General features: G+C 61.6%; 7 protein-coding genes across 7 annotated transcripts; 4 read left to right on the top strand and 3 right to left on the bottom strand.

The window, feature by feature from the left end:
- The first annotated feature begins 1,086 nt into the window (after nucleotides 1-1,086).
- On the top strand, nucleotides 1,087-2,821 carry BDZ90DRAFT_32754 (hypothetical protein). The gene is made up of 3 exons (XM_025509500.1): nucleotides 1,087-1,458; nucleotides 1,512-1,659; nucleotides 1,723-2,821. The coding sequence occupies exons 1-3, from the start codon at nucleotides 1,151-1,153 to the stop codon at nucleotides 2,689-2,691; spliced, it is 1,425 nt and encodes a 474-aa protein (XP_025365678.1). The 5' UTR covers nucleotides 1,087-1,150; the 3' UTR covers nucleotides 2,692-2,821.
- On the top strand, nucleotides 2,774-4,681 carry BDZ90DRAFT_32749 (DNA topoisomerase IV, alpha subunit). The gene is made up of 5 exons (XM_025509499.1): nucleotides 2,774-3,217; nucleotides 3,280-4,029; nucleotides 4,092-4,217; nucleotides 4,276-4,368; nucleotides 4,433-4,681. The coding sequence occupies exons 1-5, from the start codon at nucleotides 2,856-2,858 to the stop codon at nucleotides 4,590-4,592; spliced, it is 1,491 nt and encodes a 496-aa protein (XP_025365677.1). The 5' UTR covers nucleotides 2,774-2,855; the 3' UTR covers nucleotides 4,593-4,681.
- A 205-nt stretch (nucleotides 4,682-4,886) lies between these two features.
- Nucleotides 4,887-10,491, bottom strand: BDZ90DRAFT_230059 (Pkinase-domain-containing protein). Its single transcript, XM_025505326.1, has one exon. The coding sequence runs from the start codon at nucleotides 10,023-10,025 to the stop codon at nucleotides 5,112-5,114; it is 4,914 nt and encodes a 1,637-aa protein (XP_025365676.1). The 5' UTR covers nucleotides 10,026-10,491; the 3' UTR covers nucleotides 4,887-5,111.
- Nucleotides 10,492-10,866: 375 nt separating this feature from the next.
- Nucleotides 10,867-11,322, top strand: BDZ90DRAFT_258104 (hypothetical protein; the record flags this gene model as incomplete). The annotated part of the gene is made up of 2 exons (XM_025508034.1): nucleotides 10,867-11,205; nucleotides 11,272-11,322. 2 exons carry the CDS (start codon nucleotides 10,867-10,869, stop codon nucleotides 11,320-11,322), a joined length of 390 nt encoding a protein of 129 aa, XP_025365675.1.
- Nucleotides 11,085-12,751, bottom strand: BDZ90DRAFT_230057 (hypothetical protein). Its single transcript, XM_025505325.1, has 6 exons — nucleotides 12,664-12,751; nucleotides 12,458-12,589; nucleotides 12,262-12,385; nucleotides 11,958-12,199; nucleotides 11,270-11,890; nucleotides 11,085-11,203 (listed from the first exon to the last, which is right to left on the bottom strand). The coding sequence occupies exons 1-5, from the start codon at nucleotides 12,683-12,685 to the stop codon at nucleotides 11,379-11,381; spliced, it is 1,032 nt and encodes a 343-aa protein (XP_025365674.1). The 5' UTR covers nucleotides 12,686-12,751; the 3' UTR covers nucleotides 11,085-11,203; nucleotides 11,270-11,378.
- A 132-nt stretch (nucleotides 12,752-12,883) lies between these two features.
- BDZ90DRAFT_230056 (nucleotide-binding domain-containing protein) lies at nucleotides 12,884-15,025 on the top strand. The gene has a single exon (XM_025505324.1). The coding sequence runs from the start codon at nucleotides 12,921-12,923 to the stop codon at nucleotides 14,727-14,729; it is 1,809 nt and encodes a 602-aa protein (XP_025365673.1). The 5' UTR covers nucleotides 12,884-12,920; the 3' UTR covers nucleotides 14,730-15,025.
- BDZ90DRAFT_32715 (hypothetical protein) lies at nucleotides 14,771-17,672 on the bottom strand. The gene has a single exon (XM_025509498.1). It carries the CDS (start codon nucleotides 17,416-17,418, stop codon nucleotides 15,067-15,069), a length of 2,352 nt encoding a protein of 783 aa, XP_025365672.1. The 5' UTR covers nucleotides 17,419-17,672; the 3' UTR covers nucleotides 14,771-15,066.
- Nucleotides 17,673-18,129: the final 457 nt, after the last annotated feature.

The following is an 18,129-nucleotide window of genomic DNA, read 5'->3' as shown; positions in this document are numbered from 1 at the left end:
TCGGGGGGCCGGAGGGGAGGGTGGGTCAGCGATGTGATTGAGCTGCTCGTTGAAGAATGTTCGCCAGGCAGGCCTCGGCAATACGAGTCCCCGAACATCGTTGAGCCGACGAGCGAGTCGAACGAATGGTCTGAGATCATCGAGTATCGAAGTGAGCATCGGAGAAGGAGGTAGATCCGAGTAAGGTAAGGCCATATTGCGTCGATGGGAGTGCTGTTGGGCTCACGAGGGCGCGATGGCAATGAGCGAGCAAGGGATCGCCTTGCACCGGTCTTGTCGAGGGAGTCCTGACTGAGTATGTACCGTGCGGGTGTGTATCGTCTGCTGACAGTCCTATGAGTGGCATCGTCGGGCAGTGCGGATGCTGCGCGCAAATCGCACGCAGTACGCCCGGCCAGTCACATCAAGCTTCACTAAGCTTCTGGGCCTCAGAGGTAGCTAGACTGCTGGCGACGAGATTGCGGAGGGCTTCTCCCCGCAAACGCTGATCACATCGGCATCAAATTCGGCTGGTGCTGCTGCTGCTGCTGAGCGGAGATGAGATCACCTTCAACGAGGTAGGCAGGAGTGGAGAAAGCGCAAACGACGAGATTAGGTCGAGAGCGACGACGATGCGGCTTGAATCGACGCGGACCCCGTCTGATGATGCATCAGCAGGCAATCGCTGTAGCACTATCATCACCTCCCGCTTCGTTTCTCCACGACACCTTCTTGCCTTCTCACGCAATACCGCTTGACCAGGGACCTTTGACCCTGCCACCTACTCGGCCTACCACGCGTTCAGTTGGCGAGCCTCGACTCTGCCCGCAGCACGATGAGCTGGCTGAGTCGCCCGTGTGATCTTCTTGGGACGGCGACGCGCAAACAATAGTAGCAGATCACCAGGTTGCAAAAACAAGAGGTGCTACCCGGATTCGAACCGGGGCTGATTGGAACAGTGTGATTACGTAATCAAAACCAATAGTCCTTACCACTGGACCATAGCACCAAGCAGGTGTCATTACTTTGATCAAATTACCAATGACAGCCGTCGGGGTCGAACCATTTGGTACATATAGTGATGATTCACGCCACGATCCACACATGCTCCCAGGAATGTGGCCTCCCCTCCCCGCTTTCCTCATTCATCGACTCCACCTCGTCCACCACCATGCCTACCTCGCTGCGATCTCCGGAGGACGAGGGGCCGTCGTCGTCGTCGCAGCAGAGCACCCGAGTGCCTTCTCCGACGCCAGAGCTGAACCATCACACGTACCACATTCCGAATCACTACTCGCGAAGGGCTCTTTCTGGCGGTGGATCGGGGAGGAGCGGATTGTATCAGCCGCTGAAGCAGCACGACCAAGACGACGAGGAAGCGGTTGTGAGCGATGAGGAGCCTCCGCAGCGGGACGACACGCCGAATTGGGCTCTGCTCACCGTCTTTGCGCTCTTGGGCGCAGCTATCCTTTTGCCATTGTGAGAGCGTGCGAGGGCCAAGCGTACCATTGCCTAAGCTGACTCCCTCGCAGCAATACCCTCGTGACGCCCACCGAGTACTACCGCACACTCTTCGCAGCGGACCATTCGCGCTCGGAGGGCTTCTTGAGCTGGGTCCTCCTCGTCTACAACGTCTCGTCCATCTCGCTGGGCGCTCATGCGACCGTGTCCCTCACCAAGGTATGCTGTCCGGGTGGCTCCGCGCGTGAGACCCTCGATACTGACTGCTATTTGCGCGCACAGACGACTCCTCCCCGCCGCATCTTCATCTCTGCCTCCACGGTTCTGGCGGGCTTGCTTCTCTTCTCCATCACAACTCGCGTGGCGACCTCGGCGGCATACTACGCCCTTCTCGCCGGCGTCGCCTTCATTGCAGGGAGTGCCGCCTACCTGCAGAACGCCGTCGTGGCGCTATGCTCCATCTTTGGCGGTCAGGCAATGGGGCTCATGCTCTCGGGACAGGGAGTCGTAGGCGCCATCATAGCGGCTGTCCAACTCGCAGCGGCATACAGGGTGCAGCGAGCTGACCCCTCAGGCGCGGCTACCGCCTTGTTCGCCTTCGCTACCGCCTTTATGGCTTTGGTCCTCGCTGCGTTCGCGTGGCTCGTTCGCACGCAGCGCTTTCGTCGCACGTACGGCGGGTACGAAGCGGCTACGGTCGCTCATGCGGTGCACGCGCAGGGGAGCAGCCGGCGCGACTTACTCGACGTGCAGCGCAAGGTCGCCCTCCTCTCGCTCTCCGTCTTCTACATCTACGTCGTCACTCTGAGCGTCTATCCAGCCTTGACCGCCAGGGTTATCTCGCACGGAGATACTCCGCCGCTCGTCTTCATCGCCTGGCACCTTCTCGCCTTCAATCTCAGCGACGTGGCGGGGCGAACCCTGCCCTCCATCACTGGCCCGCTCCTTTCCAACCCCAAGATCATCGCCGTCGCCGTTCTTGCTCGAACAGCCTTCGTGCCCGCGTTCCTGGCTTGCAACTTCGGCAAGGGTGGCGGCGGCCTGCCGGACTGGTTCTTCTTCGCGTGCGTCGTGGCGTTTGGACTCAGCAACGGCCTGCTGTCCACGAGCATATTTGTGTGCGCTGCAGAGGACGGTGAGATGGAGGACACGCAGCGCGCTTCGGCGGGGGCCATCTTGAGCTTTTGGTTGACAATCGGGCTCGCAGCGGGGAGCGCATTGAGCTTTGCTGTGGTGGCAATGGCGGCGTGAGGCGGCGCGTGGACTTGTAAATACCGAATCGATACCCAGACGTGGCCGCATTCATTTGCTTCGATTTCGCGGCGGCCCGCCGTTCCTGGCTGACGCGCAGGGGGCATACAGGCTGGCCTGACGCCTCCCACCACCTTTCCTTGTCATTCTCGCCTCCTCGTAGCATGGACATCGACTTGCCAGAGTCGCAGATATGGCCAGCGTGGCCTAGCCAGGGTCAGTACGCCTCGAGCAGTGCGTTGGCTCAGTATGACGATCTGCGCTTCAGTGACGAGGAAGAGGAGCAGGGGCAGCATCAGGTCCCGCCTTCTCAGATGAGCGACGAGGAGGAGGAGGATGCCATCCCGACCGTCGAGGAGAGCAATGCGAGCAGCGTACCCTCGGCAGCAGATCTGGGCGCCGAGGCCGGTGAGCCGCGAACACCATTGCCAATTCAGAATGCACTCGCGCCATTGCCAAGTCAGAATGCACTCGCGCCATTGCCAAGTCAAAACGCACTCGCACATCGAGCGAGGCTTGCGCAGCAGTGAGTAGGCCTGGGGGAAAAGGGACGACGCCGCCAGCTCACGCATCGTACCCACACGCCAGACGCGCAACCGTACAGCAAGCAATCCAATCTGCAGTGACCTCTTTCCTCGACGACCTCAGGCAGCTGCGCATCGACGCAGCACTCGCCTCTCCACACGTCGACACGCCTTCTCAGCGTCCATGCACCCGCCCACGCGTCGCCCGCTTCTCCCTCACCCGCAGCGCCCGCAGCGACGACGCCAGCACCTCGCGTACCCAGCTCTTCCCCAGTCGCTCCAGCACAAGCACCCGCCGGCTCGCTCAACTACTTCGCGTCCTCGAAGAAATGTCCTGCGCTCTGCTCACCAACCAGCTAGTCACCAAACGCGACGTCTACTATCGCTCCCCGTCCCTCTTCGGCAAGCAGGCCGTCGTTGACCGCATCGTGGACAGTGTAGTCGCGCGTTTAGGCGTGAGACGCTCAGCTACAGGCATCGTGGCCGCCCCCAAGGGACTGTTGGCTGGGTGTGGGACGCTGCACTTGACGTTCACCACAGCACAGGCTGCGGCGGCGGACATACTCGAGCCGCAAGCTTCGCTGCACCTCTCGCCTGCGAGAGCGACGAGTGTGCCGGATGTCGATGTACTCGAGGGCGTCGAGACGCAGGCGCAGTGGATCCTCGTCGTGGAAAAAGAGGCAGTCTTTCGTACGCTCTTGGAATGTCGCTTCGCCGACAGTACCGCGTCGAAGGGCATTATCATGACGGGTAGAGGGTATCCAGACCTCGCCAGTCGCGAGTTTCTGACGAGGTTGTGCGAGGAGAAGCCCGGGTGAGCACGCGTTGCAGCCCCACCACGCGTCGAGCACGAGAGGCTGATCCACCCGCGACCAGCCTTCCCATCTTCACACTCGTCGATGCTGACCCGTATGGCATGGACATCTCGGAGCTCTATCGTCGCTCCCTACCAAGTGCGGTATCGTTTCAGCTCGTAGGCATCTCCATGGCCGATGTCAGCAGGTGAGGCGGCCCGCAGCTGCGGCCACACAACGACCCACGCCTGACCCGCGCTCCTCAGCCTCGAGCTGCCCACGCAGCCCCTCTCGCCAGCGGATCGAAAAAAGGCAAACGACATGCTCAGCGCTGCGAACGAGATGCCAAGCAGGATTAAGTCAGTAGTCCTGCGACCGTACCTCCGCGGCGGCACACTGACAACCTCGTCATTGCCCGCACAGGCTGCAACTCACGCAGATGCTCGCGCAAGGCATCAAAGCTGAAATCGAGGCGGTGGAGATTGCGGCGAGGAGAAGGAGAGAGCGGGCGATGGAGGATGGTACGGCTCAGCAAGAATCGCTCGCTGGGCTCGTCGATTACTTGAGGGAGCGACTGCCGTGAGGGCTCGGCGCAAGAACCGCTCGCCTCGTCGGCTGTCAGCCCAGCAGCGCAGCGACGGCGATCCACCTGCTACGGTCCTCCCGAGGCAGTAGCCACTCTTGCCCACCCGACGTGCCCTCGCGCTGGTGTACATCTGCAGACCATTTCCCACCACAACGAGACCAGTGGGCGCTTTGTGATGACACCAGTGAGAAGCAGTCACTGTACAACGTCACAAGCACTCTTTGCTCCTCGTGATCGATCAGGTGAGCATCATGCCGCTAGCTTCGGCCAGTCAATGCGTACGCAGCCTGTGCGCGTCTGGAAAATAGAAATCGATTACAGCACAACTCGCTTGCGTTCAGCCCGCATGCTGAAGGGAACGAAAAGAAGAGTGTAGAGCGAGAAGAAGAGTGACCATGTAGCAGTTCGTTCGTGACTTGAAGCGACCCCACACCGAAGATTGACCGCCGCGCAAGGACCGCCGCACCTCATCGTCTAACCCCCGGCACCGCTCCGCAGTGCGGCCTCGCCGCGCGCTCACAGCTTCAACTCCTGCAACACCCGCTTCGCCAACATCTGGTACTGCCACGGGTTTCCCGACACGCGCCTAAATTGCAGGCCGTTCACGCCGAGCAGCAGCGGCACCTTCACAATGAAGACCTCGAATCGCACAATCAGCTCCGTAGAGAGGGGAAGGCCATTGCTCCCGCTCCCCGACCCAGCCGCACTACTGTAGGTCGCGTCGTTGGTTGTCGTCGCAGCGTCCGTCGACGCGGTCGGGATGGGCGGTTGAGGTTTCGAGGGCGAATTGGGAATCGCAGCCGGTGTGGCGGCAGCAAAGAAAGCCGGTGCGCCCAACGAATCGGTGCGTTGTCGTGACTTGCGCTTTGCAGCGATGGTGCTGTTGCCTCCCACCACGCCAGAGCCATTCTCCACCCCTTGATCGTCGCTCGGCGCCGCCTCACCGGGCTCATCGCGCGAGTCGCCCAGCATCAGCGAGCTGGCACGACTTCGCGTTGCCCCCGCCGCCTGCAGTGCCTCTGGCGATTGGCGTGGCGACATGCTACCGTGAGCAGGCGCAGCTGGATCTCCCGAAGAGGAGGCTTGCGAGATGCTCTCCCTACGCGCGTGCTTTTCCCCGCTGTTTCCCATGATGCCCGAGAGGACGGAGATGCGGCTCTGCTTTCTCCTCGGCTGCGGGGCCTTCTCGCTGCTTGGACTCATAGCCGCCTCGTCAGGAGACTGCGCCGGGCTCGAGGCCGCCGCAGCTGCTGCCGCCTGTTGCTGCTGCTCGATCGGGATCCTCGCATTTCCCTGCCCCCTCTCAAAGTCGATGCTCGGCAGGTGTACGCACTCGTACCCGCCCCTGATCTCGCGGTACTGCACGCCGATGCGATCGAGGACGCGCACCAGGTCGGCAATGATGATCGTGCGCGGCTTGGTGCTTGTAGTCTGAACAGAAAAGAGACCCTTGAGAAAGACTGGCTTGGCAGTGAGAGCTGCACCTGGCTGGGAGGGAGAGCGCCACCCAAAGGACGGAGATGTGGTACCGCCCGCGTTACTTGCTGCCGCTGCGGCCGCAGCGGCATCTGCTGAGAGCCAGTTCGCTTGTGCCTCGGAGGGAGGAGGGCCTTGCCAGCCGCCATAGTCTTCGTAGGTACCGCCGCCACTCGCTGCGCCCGCGCCGCCCACGCCGCCCACGCCGCCATTGCTGCTCTCTTGCGCCGACGTAGGGATGAGCATGGTAGCCGGGCGACGTGGCGAGCGCCCGCTCGATGGGGACATCTGACCGCCCATGAGCCTGCTCATCGTACTGTGCTGCGCAGTGAGCGGCGCATCATTCGTGCGCCTCGGCGATCCTGGACTGCCACCATGCTCGCGCGCCCCATGCTCGCGCGCGCCGTGCTCTCGCGCAGGGTTGGACAAGCCTTGCACCGTGCCCGATCTCTTGACGGTAGCGCCCGACGGCGAAGTGGAAATGCCAGGAGCAGGCAGAGGCTTCTCCTGCGCCTTGTCCTCCGGCTGCTCCTCGAGGGCCAGAGCATTGAGACGCTCCGCCGATTCATTGACACCCCCTCCCAATCCGCCAGCACCAGATCGTCTTGAGATGGTTGAAGGGGCCGTCATCTGACCCGTCGACATCCTCGCGGTTCTCCGTCTCTCCGCATCACCGCCGCCGCCGCCACCACCACTCGACGGCGACCTGCCCAGTAGCGAGCCGAAACGCCGCACAAGTGAGGATCCCGCAGCAGGAGAAGTAGCAGCCGACGAAGGCGTGCTCGGCGCCTCGACGACGTGCATGCTTCGACGATTCTCAGGCGATGAGCTCTTTCGCGAGGCTCGCAGCGTACCGCCCGCCGTAGCTCCGCTCAATGGCGCCCTAGCGTCCTGATCTGCTGGCACGCCGCCGCCGCCTGCCGTTCTGGGCTTGCGCATCGAAAGACTGACGGAGCGACGTGGGCCTTCACTAGGCTCAGGCGGTGAAAAGGCGCTAGGCGCCATGGAGGATGCCCCTCCCTTCTCCCGCAAAGCCTGCTCCACCTCATCGCCATTCGCCCTTGCCCTCGGTGGACCAGCCATATTCGGCAGCGGCTTGCTCTTCTCGCGCGACTCAAAGACGGGCGTAGGCGAGGCCGGTAGGGGGGAGGCAAGCGTAGCGCTCGCGGGTGGAGTGGGCATCTCTTTGCTGGCAAAGTCGCCTCGATGCGATGGGCGAGAGGGCTCCGGGACGCGCAGCACCTCCTGTGGAATGTCCGCCGTCGTAGGCATCGAGGAGGTGCCAAATCCACCGGCCGACGCGGACGGCGGCGGTCGCTGCTGAGCAAGGAGCGAGGCGTGGGATGATGCAAAAAAGGAGTGCCCGTACAGACGCTCGCGATCCATCTTCTCCTGCACCAGATAGTAGATGGAGATCAGCGGGTGGAAGCCGCGAGTGGGATCCAAGGGCTCCTTGCCTGCGCCAGGCCACGTCGGCACCGTCGACCCATTGAGCGAGCCATTGAGCGTACCGCTACTCCCCGAGTCGTCCCGGTTGCCAAAGACGCTAATCTTCTTGCGGTAAAAGTCGATGCCGCTGAACCGCCTCGATCCCGTCTTGCTGCGCGAGTCTTGACTACCACGCGTCGTAGCTCGACCCAACGCATTAACGTCGGCCTGACTTGCATCGGGCGAGTGCTTTGCGTCCCATGCCGACAGCACCGCCTGGTAAACCTCGCTCGTCAACACCTCGGTGAGACGCAGCTCAATCTCGTCGGGAGTGCCAAACTCGAAACCCGTCATGCCCTTGACCACCTCCGGGTCTAGCTGACCAGCACGGAGTGCCTTTCTCTCTGGCAAGTGAGCATTCGGCGCCCCATCGTACCCCTTTGTCATCCACGAGTGTGAGAGAATCTCGGGCAGAGTCGCTCGTTGCGCCGGGTTGGTGACCAGCATGCGCGACAGGATGTGCTTGCACTCGCCACTCAGCCAGGCCGGATACTCGACGTGGCCGCGCTTGATCTTGGCGTGTAGGGCGGGCATGCTCTGATCGTCAAAGGGCACCTTGCCGCACACGAGCACGTACAACACAATCCCAAACGACCACACGTCGACTTCGGGTCCCGTGTAGACTTTGGCGTTGAGCAGCTCCGGCGCAGCAAAGTAGAGCGACCCGCAGAACGTCGCGAGGTGGGAGTGGGGCGAGAACAAATTGCTCAACCCAAAGTCGATGATCTTGATGTTGCCCGTCTTGGAGATGAGAATGTTCTCAATCTTGAGGTCGCGGTGAACGATGCTGTTGCGATGGCAGTACTCCAGAGCGCTACCAATCTGCCTAGCAAACTTCCTTGCAGCCCTCTCCCGCAAGCGGCCGTGAGAAATGATATAATCGAGCATCTGCCCGCCGTCGATGTACTCAAAGACCATGTAGTAATGATTAGGGTGGATGATCATCTCGCGCATCCCGCAAACGTACGGGTGGTGCAGCAAGATCTGCAAGCTGCCCTCGCGGATGGTCCTCACCTCCTTCGACTGGTCCTTGGCTGCCGCCTTGGCGAGGAACGACGCCGTCGCAGGAGGAGGCATCTTGCCCTCATTGTCCGGCTTGGGATGTTGAGCTGCGCCCACCGAAGTGTGTCGCGGTATGATCTTGATGGCCACCTTTTCACCGGTCCCCATCTTGACTGCCAGCTTCACCTTGCCCATGCTACCAGCGCCGAGCGTCTTGCCAAGCGCATAGTCGCCCAGCGTCCTGCGCGAACGACGTTCCCGCTCTGACCTCTCGCGCTCCTTTTCCCTCCGACTACTGCCTGTAGAGGGATGCTCGCTGCCCGACGTACTTGGCTGCTGGCGCTGCTGAGGTTGCGCGTGACTGCTCGACGCTGATCGCGGTGCTGCTGCTGTACCGTTGGCCCCCGCAAACGCATCCATGGCCATTCCACTCGAGCGCGGCCTGTCTGCGCGGTATCTCTGCGCCGCCGCCGCTTCAAAGCGCGCTGACCTCGTCTCCAAAACGCTAGACGGGCGAGGAGGATCGTTTTCTCGATTGACAGGGTGGGGCTGCGCGAACGCAGCCTCTGGTGATTGCCCCGTTGCCGCTGCCCTCTGCGCGTGCATCCGTCGAATGTCGTCGATACTGGAGCGGTTGCTCTCTGCCAATGTACGACCGGGATCAGCATCTGGCGGCGACAAGGGGCTCTCAAATTGGCTCAGCCCGCGCGTTGAGATGGGCGTGGCCATGTGCATGCGCTCCTCTGACGACATCTTGGCAACTGGTCGTGGGATGTGCTGAGGTGGTACAGCGCTCGGAGAGTGAAGTCCTCCAAAGGCAGCTGACGAAGAGGCTGGAGGTTGACTGTTGCCATTGAGGGGCAGCGACATCTGCTCGAGGTTGTGAGGAGGTGCGGGCGAAGCCCTCGAGTGAGGAGCCGCCTGATTTTGTCCAGGCGTGACCGGGAGAGCCTTATTGGACGAATCTGATGGTACGCGCCGAACATGACTCGACGGGTGGACGAGACTACCGCTCGTGCTTGGTGTTCTTGGCGCCTGAGCATCGTACGAGGATGAAGAGGATGCGGATGGCGAGAGGACATTGGCACCGCTTCCACCACTCGTAAAGACGTCTGGCTCTTGAGACATGCGAGGTCGATTGACAGGTGCAGCGACTGGGCTGCGTGACGGCCGATCATCCGTTTCCACGAGTGAGTTTTCGCGTTGGTGTTGGTGTTGTTGCTGCTGCTGCTGCTGCTGCTGCTGCTGCTGTCTACTCGATGGTCTCTGCGATGGGTCGCTGAAGTGACGTCCATGCAGCTGCTCGTCCTCTGGCACGCTCACCAGGCCGCGAGCAGGTGCAGAAGCTGAGAGAGCGCTAGTAGAGGGATCCTCAGTAGTAGAGACTGCACTGGATGTACTGTTCAGAGCATCGACGTCGTTGTCGAGCTGATTTTGCACCTCGTCCCTCTCCTGTGCAGACATCATCGCGGGTGCAAGCCGCGGTGGGAAGCAAGGACTTCTGCGTGGTGGGCGCTAGACGGGTGCCAGTCTACGTTGGCGTCGAATCGACGATGCTACGTGCTTTGACGCTGTCGTCGCGAGGCTGTCGTCGCGAGGCTATCGTCGCAGCTGTGCGAGGATGAAGGGTAAAGGCAGAAGCGGCGCTGGCTAGTCGCGACGCTCTGGATCGCTGTCGCTGTCCTCTCGGTAATCGGCGTCGTCGTCGTCGTGTCGTCGTTACGGCCTGATCGTGGTGCCTGACCGGCTGCTTGTCTTGGGAGCAACGTCGAACGGAGGAGGACGGCGGCGACACTGGGAGAGGTTCGAGGGCCAGTCCGGCAGGTGATGAGGTGAGGAGATCGCAGGACGAGAGCCGGGCCGATGTGAACAGGCGGCGGTCCGAGGATGCTAGCGTGCTGCTCGATGTGGTAGGAATGGGAAGAGTAACACGCTCACGCAGGAATCGCTCAGAGGTACCGGGCCCTGGCAGGCGCTGCTCGTCGTTGTCGCTCGTCCGCTCGTCCGCTCGTCCGTTCCTCCGTCTCGTCAACTCGCCTCGTTTCGCAGGCAGGCAAGCAAGCTGCCGCCGCCCGCCTGGCCGCCCGCCTGGCCGCTGCGCCCGTCCGCTCTGCGTCTCGCCCGTCTCTCCGCTCTGAAGCCTCCGTGCGAGCAACTCAACTCATCTCGTGCTGCGTGCGAAACGAGACCAACTCAACGCCCGTCATCCGCGAGTCAAAGCGAGCGCCCGCCGCTGCTATCCTCGTCTCAAAGGTCCAAGATCCATCGCCCTGAGCCGCAGGATTTACCTGGCTATCAGCTGACCATGACGAGCGGCAACAACGATCAGCAGCCCGATTTTGCATCCTTTGGCCTGCCGTCCTCCTTTGCTGGCTTCAGCTCAGCGGGCGGCAGCGGGAGCAACAACGCCAACGCTGCGCCTCGAGGAGGAAGAGGGGGAGGTGGTGACAAGAGCAGAGGCAGAGGACGCGGAGGCATCGCGGCAGGATCAGATCGAGGGCGAGGGAGGGGCGGAGGCAAGTTCGCACAGCGAGGTGGCCGGGGAGGCGCTGGAGGGGATGGTGGTCGAGGCAGAGGCAGAGGGGGACATCAAGGTGGTGGTGGCAGAGGAGGTGCGACGATAGGTCCGGATAAGCCTGCTCAGGTGAGTCTGAAAAAGCTCTCGAGGGGAACGCAGCATGGACTGACGAAGAGTTCTCACGCCTCGCAGGGCTTCTTCGACCCCTCTTCCCTCGAGGATCCATGGGCAGGCCTCTCATGACCACCTCGACATGCGAAGACTCTATCGTGTATATTAGCAAGAACGTCCGCAGCAAGTCATCTATCGCTCCCATCAGGCACTAAGCTATGCACCAGCCTGCCCACTTCTCCCTCCTTCTCGCCCCTCAACCTCCTACTCCTCACGCCCAACCAAGCCAGCTCGCGACGCAACACCTCAACAAGGCGACTTCGGGCCTCCATAGCTGCAGATTCGTCGTCCAAAGTCGCCTGCTGCGCCTGGGCGGCTCGAGAGTCAGGAGGAGGAGGCGCCCAGCCCATCACCGCTGGGTCTGGCGTCGGAACACTAGGAAAAGTCGAAGGCGGAGGGATAGGTATTGAGGGAGCCTCCTCGCGCTGCACATCGCTAGGCTGCTTGGCCGAGACGAGCTCCTGCTCCTTCTCCCATCCCCTTGGATTCAGCGAGTGCTTGCAACGCAGGGTGTCCAGCATTGTGTCGAGAGCCGAGCCTATTCGGTCGATGGGCTCGCCAAAGTGAATGGTGAGCTTAGCAAAGGGGCGTGGCAGGAAGCTAGGGAAGCCACGGGGGTCGGGCATCATTTGGTCGAAGCCTAGCGAGAGGAGGCACGTAGAATGAGCGCAAGCAACGCATGTCCTCGACTTTCGCGCGCATCTCACCCTCAATCCAAATCGGCACGACTCTCGGCCTCTGCTGACTCTCCAGCAACAATCTGCTCATTCCCCACTTGAACCGTCTGAGCACCATTGTCCTCGAGAGGTTGACGTACCCTTCGGGGAAGAGGTGGACCCATTGCCCTTCCTCCAGCTTAGCGATGGCGCGGTCCAGTGCCGGTTGGAAGATGCCGCGCCCTCTGTCCGTTGAAATCACTTGTCCCCGGTTGAAGAGGTGGTTGAAGAGGCTGCGCGGACGAGGGACAAGGTGAGCGGAGGACGAGGAGAGGGGGATAGGTAGCGAACGTACCGATTGGTGAACAAGATATCAGACGCTCCCAAAGTCCATCGCGTTGTGTCTGGTCGCTGAAATGTCCACCAGGGCATACAGCCAAAGACGCCAGGGTCGTCCATGACGGAGATGTGATTGGCGTCTGAGCAGCGAGGATGGAGCGGTATTGGTCAGCCGTCCTGCGCCAGCGTATCAGCTCACCGCTCACTCTCACATGTCAAGACACCACGCCCGTCCTTCTTGCGCTCCTCGTCAGCCAGAAGCTCCGTAAAGCGCTCCAAGCCAATGACATTGCATGAGCTCGAGTGCACGTTGGTCAGGTACTTTGCGAACCCGCCAACGAGGGCTGCAAAGGGATCAACGATGCGAGTCAGCAAAAGCCCCTCCATCAGCGCCCTCTACGCCACGCTTCCAACGCACAGACATAAGGCCGGATAGGCATGGCTTGCTGGCCCCACTCGTTGGTCCAGGCGCTCTCTTGAGAATGTATGCGACTGAAAGAGGGTGGAGAGAAAGGAAATCTCGCCCTCGGGGCTCCTCGAACGCGGACAGACGAGCGGACTGGCGGCAAAAGGCGGACTGAGCGCAAAAGGCGGCGGCATACAGGCAGCTCCCGGCCGGCCGGCTACGGATCCTTTGACTCCTTCCTACAATCATTTGATGAGCGGCTGGCGGGCATGGTCTCCCCCTCCGTCCCGCGGCATGCCATTGTCCCTCCCCTACGCCTAGCCATCATAGGCTCTGGTCCCTCGGGCTTCTACTCAGCAGCTCGCGTCCTCTCCTCTCTCAAGGCCCGCCAAGATGTTCTCGTCCACATGTACGAGCGCCTGCCCGTGCCCAATGGCCTCGTGAGGTGGGGGGTGGCTCCCGATCACTTGGAGGTCAAGAACGTCGAGAATCGATTCGCAGAGGTGGCCAGCGATCCACGCTTCTCCTTCTTCGGTAATGTCAACGTGACAGCGCCCCACTCACCCACATCAACTGCGTCATCGTCCTCGACCCCAGCAACTGGCTATCAATACCCGCACGCCCTACACATCCCTCTCTCCGACCTCGCGCAAAATTACACCCATCTGCTCCTCTCATATGGCTGCTCCCACTCGCGTATGCTCGGCATACCAGGCTCAGCGCCAGGCGAGGTGCTCAACGTGCACTCCGCCCTCGATTTCGTGAACTGGTATAACGGCCATCCTGCGGCGCACGATGAGGAGATACTGGCCAAGGAGCCTTGGCGGCGAGTCGCTCTCTCCGAATCTATGCGAGACATGAGCATCATTGGCGCGGGGAACGTCGCGCTCGATGTCGCCCGCATCGTGCTCCGTGCCTCGCACCCCTCCACGCCCGCAGCAAGGGACGAGCTGGCCCACTCTGATGTGCCAGAGAGCGTGTTGAGCTACCTATCATCGAGTCGAATCAGTCACGTAGACATAAATGCTCGACGAGGCCCTGCACAAGCAGCATTCACGAACAAGGAGCTGCGCGAGATGCTCGCCCTCCCCGGCGTTGGCTTCGAGGGGGTCGACCCACAACTCATTGCTCAGGCGGAGAAGGGTGTGGCGGAGCAGGAAGAGGAGCAAAGGCAAAAGGTCAAGGGGGAAGAGCTGAGTGAGGCGGACAAGGAAGAAGCTGCGCATGCTGCTGGGCAGGCGAGGGTCAAGAAGAGGTTACTGAGCTTGCTTGCCAAGGGGAGCAAGACGAAGCCGGGCGAGGCAGACAAGAGGTGGGGAGTCAACTTCTTTCGAGCACCGGCTGCTTTCCTTGGGTCAGAGGCTGGAACGCCACGACTCGAAAAGATACAATGGACGGCCACTGCGCTTGGTCTGAGTGGAGCAGCCACAGCGGCACAAGCTACGGGCGGACCGTCTGGAGCCGTGTGGGGCAACGAGCCGACGTCTGCGCCACAAGAAGGAGGCAGCCATCAGGGTGCAGCGACCCTCCCCTCCGGCTCGACGTCACCCACCCGCTCCCTGCCCAGCTCGACCTTCGAAACAAGAGCAGATCTCGTGGTATCCAGTGTAGGATACAAGGGTGCTCCCCTCGGCGCAGCGATGGAGTCGCCCTCCCCCTCTTCCACCACCACCTCCTCCTCAGCTCTCACAATACCATGGGACCCATCACGCGGAATCGTGCCCAACAACGCCGGGCGCGTCACCGGCCTCAACGGCAAGGTGTACGTCTCCGGCTGGCTGGCGCGCGGCCCGGTAGGCGTGATTGCCTCAACAATGCATGATGCCTACTCGGTCGCGGATGCCATTCTCGAAGACCACAGCAGCGCGACCTCTGCAGCTGGGTTGACAGGCTCGCTGAGCGAGTCGCAAGTCCCCGAAACGATCCGTACGGCAAGAACACGCGAGGGCAAGCAGATCGTAGACTGGACAGCGTGGCAGCGATTGGACGTCGAGGAGAGACGGAGGGGAAAGGAGGCGGGCAAGGAGCGCGAGAAGGTGCTGCAGGTAGAGGAGATGCTGAGAATCATGGACTCGTGAGGATGAGATGCTGAGAGGAATGGACTCATGAGAACAGTATGATTAGAGAGCTGGTGGCGATGGAGATGCTATTACGTATTTGTAGCATCACGGACCTGACGTGCGAGAGGGCTGAGACGATACAACAGCGACAAAAACTGGAAAGGATAGAACGATGAGACTGGATGAGCGGCGTGAAACGAGAGTAGCTCGGAGAGGATTGTGGACCAGCCGCGCTCCTGTTCGGCTTTGTTGCTTGCGGCGATGACGTGGTTCCGGGTGCTGGGCTCGCCTTCGTGTATGCGCGGCGGCGGGCCTGTGGGGTATGATGTTGCGAGTTTGGTGGTGTCACGCATGCTCAGCAAGCCAGCGCGCCCACGCTCCCACCTCCTCCGCCTACAGTTGTCGTAGCGGCAGCGGGTGCAGAGCCTGTGGTAACTCTGCTCTTGGTGGCTGCGACGGCTGCGAGTCCCCTCGCACCATGCGTGGAGGCGGCGGGAGTTGAAGAAGGGGTAGGTGGGAGCCTGCTAGGACTGCTGCTAGTAGCGGAGGCAAGATCCCGTGCGTTGGAGAGGGGGGGATGGCGCAGGCTCCCGTTTGTATTGACGTTGGAGCTGCCCGCTGGACGCTGGTGATGAGGAATGTCATGGGCAAAGGAGGCGGACGACGGAAAGGAAGAGAAGGGATGATGGACGTCTGCCATTGCGCTCCTGCCATTGGCAGCCGATCTGGGAGAGGGACCACCTGCAGGTGGCGGCGGCATCGCACCGCGCTCGACAGGCGACGGCGTCGTTGCGAGCACTTGCGTGGTATCGCGGTCGGGCGCCGAAATATTCAGAGCTGCGAGTCGAGGTCGGACATCGGAGTGCGCCGAGATGTAGCTTGGACGTCTAGCCGGGAGTTGCTCGTGATGGTCAAAGTCGGCGGGCATCCCACGTTTGATGCTTGTCCGGCGAGCCAGAGGAGGTGGCTGCGCATCATCCCACGCTCGCTCGCCACCCCAGCTACGCTCCGACCACGAAGGCATCGAGGTGCTGTGCTGCATGTACGGCGATGGGTTAGTCGAGGGAGTCTTAAAGGTGGACTGAGACCAGTGCGAGGTAGGTGGGAACTCAACAGAGCGCAGCATCTCGAAGTTGGGGTGGTGCGATGTCGACGCCGATGAGGACGATGATGTTGAGGCGGTAGCCAACTCGCCGGCGGCCAACGGATAGATGGAAGTGACGATGAATGCACGGTCCTTGGTCTCGGGCCGGTACAAGTCGAGCCCAAAGGCCCCACCAAGGTAGAAGCGTACGGAGCACGGCGCCCACAAGTTGCCAGCCAGACGCATACGAATCGTCTCCTCGACAAAGATGGTACCACGGGCAGGCTCCAGCAACCGAGTCGGTTCGCTGCGCATAATCTCTTCCCCAAGCGCAGGAAATTCGACGGGCGCAATCTCGACTGGGTGGACCAGGCGAGCCCACGCCGCCTCAAAGCGCTGGTGGTCGGCAGGGTGGACGAGCTCCACGGCTGATCGCTGACGTACTTGGTCGGGCGGAAGACCAAAGATCGTTTGCGACTCGTACGAGACATGCGCTGCAACGAGGTCCGTGCCGCAAAGGAGTGTAGCGATCGTCCGCTCGCCCCGACGTTGCGGTTGCGGTTGCGGTTGCGGCGGGCCGTAGGCAGAGTGCAATGATGAGGGTGGTGAGCGGTACGATGAGGGTGGATAAGATGACATGGGAGCCGCCGCGGTGTAGCTTCGGGGTCGTGCGGCATCGTGATGGCCGGCTTGTCCCCAGCCTTGCGGCGTGCTGCTGGGATGATACAAGGATGCACTGGGAGGCATCGATCCCTCGGCGTGAGCCGGCGACCATCCAGCCGGCCCAGCTATGGGGTCCTGACTAGCTGAAGATGCAGGCGGCATTTCACGGTCCTTGAGCCTGGGCCTGCCACGTTTCTTGTGCTGCACGTCGACACACGTCGCCGTCTTGCCCAGTTTGGTACACCTACGGCAGGGTCGCTCGGCGTCGCAGGCAAGGTGAGCACGCTTGCAGTTGAGGCAGGCTGAGGAGACGTGCGCCTTGGCTGGCTTACGCTCGATGGCGGCGGTTTCGGGCGGTGAGAAGGCAGCAGCCGTAGGCATGCCCCTTGGTGTTGCGGCGCTCGTCGAGGGAGAAGTCGAGTACGACATTGAGGGAGCTGCAGGAGGGTGCTGAGGGGCGGTCGAATGGCTGTACGATGGGAGCATAGGCGAGCGATTGAGGAGATGCGCCGCTGACCCTGAGCTTGACCTGATGCGCGATGCTCCGGCGCCGAGAGAAGCCGAGGACGACATGGTAGCAGACAGCGGGGGTAGAGAGCCCTCCATCATAGTCGAACGCCGTGTAGGAGCAGGAAGAAGAGGAAATTTGGGGCTCGTCGAGGCGGAGAATGGCTGCGACCTGCTTGGGCCGTGCAACGGTGGCAAGGACGTCGTCGGCGATGAGATGCCGCTCTGGCTTCCTCCGGAAGCAGCAGAGGGATGCTCAGAACCGGGAGACCATGGTGCAAAGGCGGCCATTCCGGATTGGCTTCCGCCCGAAGTACTACGATGGCGGTGAGACATCGAGGCGTTGCTGCCTTCGTCCATGATCTGCAGTCGCGGCAGGCGGATGGCTGGGTGCTGGTGTTGCTGATGACGCTGTTCGCGATCCTCCTCTTCGTGACCCCCTCGATACGACATGGTCGAGAAAGCTAGACGTTATTGCGGCTGAATCTCCAGGGGCATTCGAGTGAGTATTTGAGCTGCTTGACAGCGGGGTAGTGGTCGTGGCGGCGTGAATATCGGGGGAGGGTGGCGCGCGGGGGGGGACGGCCGGCCTAGCGCGAAAGGGCGTTGTGAGTAGCTTCGAGGAGCTTGAAAGGAAGCGTGCGAAGCGTAAATAGGGGGTCTGGGCGGCGTCGAAAAGTGAACGTCGAAAAGCTCTCGACAATGACGGCGAAAAGAAGCTTGGTGTGTAAGAAGAGGTAGTAAAGAAAGGAAGAGCAGAAGGCGGGGAGTAAGGGGGATGGCGTGCGGCGCTGCGAGAGCTAGGGTCCTGGCTGGCTTAGATCGCAAACGAAGGCTGCTCTATGTTAGATACCGAAGTGATCTTGCGCCGGGGAGTGTGAGTCTCAACTTTGACGTGTGAGAGGCGCTAGGCCCGGGCCTTCTCCTCTCGTCCCTGCCCGCCTCTTGTCTTGTCGGGGTATGTTTGAGTTGAGACGAGTCGTGTCCCTGAATCCTCGCCTCGACTGGTCGTGCGGGAGTTATTTTTGCAAGCGGGATGCGAGAGATCGTCGCCTCTGTCCTCAGTCTCCCGGTTCTCCTACCTCCTTGCCACCTACAGAGCGCACAGAAGGCAGAGGACGCAAGTGTGTACGACGTGGGGTGCTGGCCTGTACAGCCAGAGCG

Source organism: Jaminaea rosea (genome assembly GCF_003144245.1).
Source record: "Jaminaea rosea strain MCA 5214 unplaced genomic scaffold BDZ90scaffold_1, whole genome shotgun sequence".
NCBI classification, from domain to species: Eukaryota; Fungi; Basidiomycota; class Exobasidiomycetes; order Microstromatales; genus Jaminaea; species Jaminaea rosea.
Note: the sequence above shows the minus strand (reverse complement) of the source record. Positions and strands in the feature narration are given on the sequence as shown.

Excerpts from the sequence above, each read along its gene's own strand:
- BDZ90DRAFT_32754 (XM_025509500.1), top strand. The coding sequence starts at position 1,151 with ATGCCTACCTCGCTGCGATCTCCGGAGGACGAGGGGCCGTCGTCGTCG. Across the intron at positions 1,459-1,511 it reads GCAGCTATCCTTTTGCCATT|CAATACCCTCGTGACGCCCA; the intron begins GTGAGAGCGTGC and ends ACTCCCTCGCAG. Across the intron at positions 1,660-1,722 it reads CGACCGTGTCCCTCACCAAG|ACGACTCCTCCCCGCCGCAT; the intron begins GTATGCTGTCCG and ends TTGCGCGCACAG.
- BDZ90DRAFT_32749 (XM_025509499.1), top strand. The coding sequence starts at position 2,856 with ATGGACATCGACTTGCCAGAGTCGCAGATATGGCCAGCGTGGCCTAGC. Across the intron at positions 4,030-4,091 it reads TTGTGCGAGGAGAAGCCCGG|CCTTCCCATCTTCACACTCG; the intron begins GTGAGCACGCGT and ends ACCCGCGACCAG. Across the intron at positions 4,369-4,432 it reads GAGATGCCAAGCAGGATTAA|GCTGCAACTCACGCAGATGC; the intron begins GTCAGTAGTCCT and ends TTGCCCGCACAG.
- BDZ90DRAFT_230059 (XM_025505326.1), bottom strand. The coding sequence starts at position 10,025 with ATGTCTGCACAGGAGAGGGACGAGGTGCAAAATCAGCTCGACAACGAC.
- BDZ90DRAFT_230057 (XM_025505325.1), bottom strand. The coding sequence starts at position 12,685 with ATGCCTATCCGGCCTTATGTCT. Across the intron at positions 12,200-12,261 it reads GATATCTTGTTCACCAATCG|CCTCTTCAACCACCTCTTCA; the intron begins GTACGTTCGCTA and ends TCGTCCGCGCAG. Across the intron at positions 11,891-11,957 it reads CGTGCCGATTTGGATTGAGG|GCTTCGACCAAATGATGCCC; the intron begins GTGAGATGCGCG and ends TCCTCTCGCTAG.
- BDZ90DRAFT_230056 (XM_025505324.1), top strand. The coding sequence starts at position 12,921 with ATGGTCTCCCCCTCCGTCCCGCGGCATGCCATTGTCCCTCCCCTACGC.
- BDZ90DRAFT_32715 (XM_025509498.1), bottom strand. The coding sequence starts at position 17,418 with ATGTCGTATCGAGGGGGTCACGAAGAGGAGGATCGCGAACAGCGTCAT.